Consider the following 5,036-nt stretch of genomic DNA (forward strand, 5'->3'; position numbering starts at 1 on the left):
AGGCAGCAGGTCATACACAGGTGGTCCAAAAAGTCAACAGTACAGGCAGGGAAAAGGCTAGTAAACATAGTCCGGGAGATCAGGAAATATGTAGATAACAGGAAATCTGATAGGCTAAAGTACAGGTAAAAGGCATCGTTAGTGAGGCAGGCAAAAACTATCATACATAGGAGGATTAAGTCATGCGAAAACCAGCGCTCCAAATAGAAGTGTGTCAAAAACAAACAATACTTCACAATGATTGGGTGCAAAGAGCTGAACTAAATAGTGTGTGATAATGACATACAGGTGTGTGAATAGGTGATCAGAATTAGGTTGATAGGGATCTGGAGAGTGAGCTGTGTGCAGGGGATCTATGTGTTTGAGAGTGTGAGCTGGAAAGTGGCCTGGGAAGTGAGCTACATTCAGGGGATCTACGCGTATGAGAGTGTGAGTTGGAAGCAGACGTTACAATTGCAACATGAACAATTGGGTGATATTTGGTTGAGATGTTGATCAATGAGATTATAACCCATTGAAAAAGACAAACGACAGTTTGTTGAATTCCCAATGTGTTATCACTATGCTTTCAACCATCCAAAAACAGTGGAAAAACATGGTCAGATATTTTGTTTAGTTGTCACCTTAATGTGTTATATCTGCACTTTCAACCGTTTAGCACAAGGTTCAAATGGCAAAACAATGACAGAAATGTTGTGTATTTGTACAACTCAATGTGTTGTCACTGTGCTTCGTCTAATAGCACAACCAAATGAGCTGAATTGCAGTTTGCATTAAAAGTACACGGTGCAAGCAAGGGCAGACTAGAACCAGAAATGTGGCCCTGGCATTTCTGTTTTAAAGCTAAGTTCCTGCAATTCTACTTCGTTTAGCATGGCATCTATTGTTGGGTATGCTATTTCATGATAATAATTATGATCAAATGTAGTCTAGAGTAAAGTGCACAGCCATATCCCACTCTTATCCCTCCATTCCCCACTTTCTTTCGTACCCACATTACTCTCAAACCCAGAGGAGTAAAATTATGCAAGGAGTGTTTTTGCCTCTGGTCACAAAAGTTTAAGTTTGCATTAGTCAAACATTTCTATCTCTATAACATCTCCTAAACTCTCCTGGTTTGTGTCATGCATATGTGCATCTCTCAACTATATAGAAAAACATGTGCTATGACATGGCAGTGTGCAATGTACTCTAATGGCCATACCTGCACTCTGTTGGCTTTTACAAACTCTCAGCAACTGGCATCTTGGTGCTGGCGTGAGATCGAGGATTGTGGGAGGGGAAGAGGTTCATGTGGTCCATAATAACCCTTTTCTTTTATACACTTCCTTGTCTTCACCATTAGCTTTTGCAACCTCAAAAATAAAATGTTCTGTCTGTATGTTGTTTTTAATGATTGGTATTGATAATTAATATATTCACAGAAACCTGTATCTGGGATGGTTTTTTCCATCAACACGTCTCCTTCTCCAGTTGGGGCGATAAAGTCCTAGACCACTGTTACTCTATCCACAAGCAAGCATACCAGGCCCTTCCTCGTCCCCACATTGGCAAATCAGATCATGACCCTATACTCCTACTTCCTGTATACAAGGTCAAACAGGAAGTGCCCGTGACATGCTCCACAGAGAAATGGTCCTCCGAATCGGAGACTAAGCTACAAGACTGCTTTGCTAGCTCTGACTGGAATATTTTACATTACTCAGCCGATATTATAATTCCATGGGGTTAACCCATTGCTTGCCCCTTGCCATCCACCATTTCCTCTGTGACGATCACCACCATGCGTGTGGTGGAGCTGGAGGAGCTGCAGGAGCTGAGGCTGGAGCTGAGGCCAGAGCTGGAGGAGCTGAGGCCAAAGGTGAGACAGGAGCTGAGGCAGGAGCTGTGGCCGGATTTCGAGGAGCTGAGAAAGAGGCTGTGAGGAAGGGAAACCAATGATTAGCATAGTTAGCATCCAGGAAATTTGCAGAAAGTTGCGTAAGTAATGCCCCCTAAATGGTGGTCCGTGTAAATAATTACGGCTCACCATGCTGAGCTGTGACTGCAGTTCGGCTTCCAGGCCCTGCAGTGTACGACGGATGTCCGAAATCTCTGACTTGGAGGTCTGGAGAACCTCTGTGCTCGACGCCACCTCCTGGTTCAACGTCTCTGTCTGTAAAACACAATAAGTGGTCAATCATCACAGAAACAAACCAACATTTCAGCTCATGATAGAATGTCACAATGTTACCGACTAGAAGTAAAGGAACATCTACAAAATTAACATAGTTTAGGGGTTCTAGAGGTTCTACCTTGGTCTGGAACCAGGACTCCAGGTCACGCTGGTTCTTGGCACTAACGGTCTCGTATTGCTCAAGGATCTCAGACATGACTCTTGTCAGGTCCTCCTGTGGTGCTGCGTCCACTTCCACGTTGATCTGTCCAGTCATCTCCATCCTCATGGCCAGCAGCTCCTGTGGAGAAACACATGGTGGTGAGTTTAAAGGATTAAGACGTGACTGACCACTGCCTGATGGTAACAACTTGACCTGCCCTCTGTCTTCCTTATGAATTTGAACACTATTGCTTATCACAGAAGTGCTTGAAAGCCACCACCACCCCCTCCCATGATGAAACCATAATCGCCACCGCCGCTGCCACCCTTTCCCATGCCAAAACCTTATAACCGCCACCACCACAGGTTAGTCGAGGTCATTTGTAAAGTGACTATGCATAGATAATAAACAGAAAGTAGCAGCAGTATAAAAACAAAGGTGCAGGAGGCAATGGGGGTTGGGGGTCAATGTAAATAGTCCGGGTTGACATTTGATTAATTGTTCAACAGTCTTATGGCTTGGGGGTAGAAGCTGTTAAGGAGCATTTTGGTCCAAGACTTTACGCTCCGGTGTCGGTTTCTGGAGTCCTTGACCATTTTTGGGGCCTTCCTCTGACACAGCCTAGTTTATACTGTAGGTCCTGGATGTCAGGAAGCTTGGCCCCAGTGATGTACTGGGCTGTACGCACTACCCTCTGTAGCGCCTTACGGTCAGATGCTGAGCAGTTGCCATACCAGGCGGTGATGCAACCTGTCATCACTGCCTGTCCTTTTCCTTAAACTTAACAGTCCATTGTTGCTTCATAGTGTTTGTGATTTTATGCATAGACTCAGGTACCATTATATTAAGTTTCACTTAACGTTATGCATTTTCCATCCACTGTAGTTGTCTGCAGCTCCAACAAAAGTAGTTTTCCTTCCCCTTACCAACTTTATAGCACCATGGGATGAGTCATTACTCCAGGCATCGAACCCCATGAAATATCACCCCAGATGTGATTAATGATAGAACGTACTGTTCTTTTCCCTTAACACCTTGGCAAGGAATTTGGCATCTGCAGCGTGCAAGAACAAGCTATTGCTTATTTGCATATTTCCATACAACCAGAGCATGCTCCAGATGTTGCCATTTGAGTCCCATGTTCTGTATGTGAGAAAGTTGATTTGCATTTGGTTAAAGCCAATAAGCATTGCAGAAGTTATGTTCTCATTTGAATGATTTGCAGGGTCAAACAGGAAATACCCGCTCCATAGTGAAATGGTCCCCCGAATCGGAGACTAAGCTACAAGACTGCTTTGCAAGCGCTGACTGGACTATTTTCCATTACTCAGCCGATATCATCGACAAGCTAACCACCTCCGTCAACGCCTTCATTAATCAAAAGCCCTTATTTAACACAGAGTTTGGCACTAAGCTAAAGGACAGGCTTAGCTCACACAGGGATAACGCATCCAAGTACAAGAAGTTGCTACGATCTCCAGACAGCCACAAACAAGCACAAGGACAATATAGGAACAAGCTGGAATTCTATTACACGGACTCCGACACCCGCTGCATGTGGCAGGGGCTACAGTCCATTACGGATTACAAAGGAAGGCCCAGCCATGATCCCAATGATGTCTCTCTACTAGAAGAAAATGCATTTAATACACGCTTCAACAAAAGCAACACCGAGCTGTGCATGAGCACACCCACCATTTCAGAGCCCTGGGTGATCTCGCTAATCAGGTAAACACTCAGTATTCCAGGGCACGTTCTCAGTGCTTGCGCAGAACAGCCATTTACAACCTCTCCTTGTCTCTGTCTCTAATCCCCACGTCTCAAGCTGACCCCCATCATTCCTGTTCCCGAGAACTCTAAGACTACCTGCCACAATGACTATCGCCCTGTAGGACTCACATCTGTTCATGAATTGTTTTGAAAGGCTGGTTATGGCACACATCAACTCCATCATTCCAAACACCCTAGACACACTCCAATTTGCATACCGCCCTAACAGATCGACACATACTCAATTTCACTCCACACTGCTCTCACCCACCCAGAGAAGAGGAATACCCATGTGAGAATGCTGTTCAATGACACCTCCCTCTCCAACTGGATCCTGAATTTCCTGATAGGCCGACCCAAGGTGGTGAGGGTAGGCAACATAACCTCCGCCACACTGACCATCAACATGGAGGCCCCAAAAGGGTGTGTGCTTACTCCCTTCTTGTTCTCCGTGTTCACCCACGACTGCTTGGCCAAGCACGACCCCGACACCATCAAGTTTGCTGACGACACGACGGTGGTAGGGCTGATCACCGGTGACTATGAGACCGCTTACAGGGAGGAGGGTAGTGATCTGACTGTGTGGTGCCAGTACAACAACCTATCCCTCAACATCAGTAAGACCAAGGAGCTGATAGTGGACAACATTAAAGAGGGGGGGGTGAGCACTCCCCCATCCACATCGAAGGGGATGTAGTGGAGTGGGTCGAGAGTTTCAAGTTCCTCGGTTTCCAAATCACTAAGGACTTAAAATAGCCCATACACACAGTCGTGAAGAGGCGTGACAGTGCGTCTTCCTTCTCAGGAGGTTGAAAAGATTTGGCATGGGCCCTCAAGTCCTCAAGAAGTTATACAGCTGCACCATTGAGAGCGTCATGACTGGGTGCATCACTGCTTGGTATGGCAACTGCACCAGCCTCGATTTCATGGTGCCACAGAGGGTGGGGC

General features: G+C 45.8%; 1 protein-coding gene across 1 annotated transcript; it reads right to left on the reverse strand.

Annotated features, from left to right (window-relative positions):
* Window positions 1-1,728: 1,728 nt before the first annotated feature.
* Window positions 1,729-2,589, reverse strand: LOC112245613 (keratin, type I cytoskeletal 13-like). The gene is made up of 3 exons (XM_042305357.1): window positions 2,295-2,589; window positions 1,992-2,155; window positions 1,729-1,906 (listed from the first exon to the last, which is right to left on the reverse strand). The coding sequence occupies exons 1-3, from the start codon at window positions 2,442-2,444 to the stop codon at window positions 1,729-1,731; spliced, it is 492 nt and encodes a 163-aa protein (XP_042161291.1). The 5' UTR covers window positions 2,445-2,589.
* Between the last annotated feature and the right edge of the window lie 2,447 nt (window positions 2,590-5,036).

Source organism: Oncorhynchus tshawytscha, linkage group LG02, assembly GCF_018296145.1.
Source record: "Oncorhynchus tshawytscha isolate Ot180627B linkage group LG02, Otsh_v2.0, whole genome shotgun sequence".
In the NCBI taxonomy this organism is placed as follows: Eukaryota; Metazoa; Chordata; class Actinopteri; order Salmoniformes; family Salmonidae; genus Oncorhynchus; species Oncorhynchus tshawytscha.

Coding starts and splice junctions, on each gene's coding strand:
- LOC112245613 (XM_042305357.1), bottom strand. CDS start 2,444: ATGAGGATGGAGATGACTGGACAGATCAACGTGGAAGTGGACGCAGCA. Junction 2,156..2,294: donor AGTCCTGGTTCCAGACCAAG/GTAGAACCTCTA, acceptor TGTGTTTTACAG/ACAGAGACGTTGAACCAGGA. Junction 1,907..1,991: donor CACGGACCACCATTTAGGGG/GCATTACTTACG, acceptor CCTCTTTCTCAG/CTCCTCGAAATCCGGCCACA.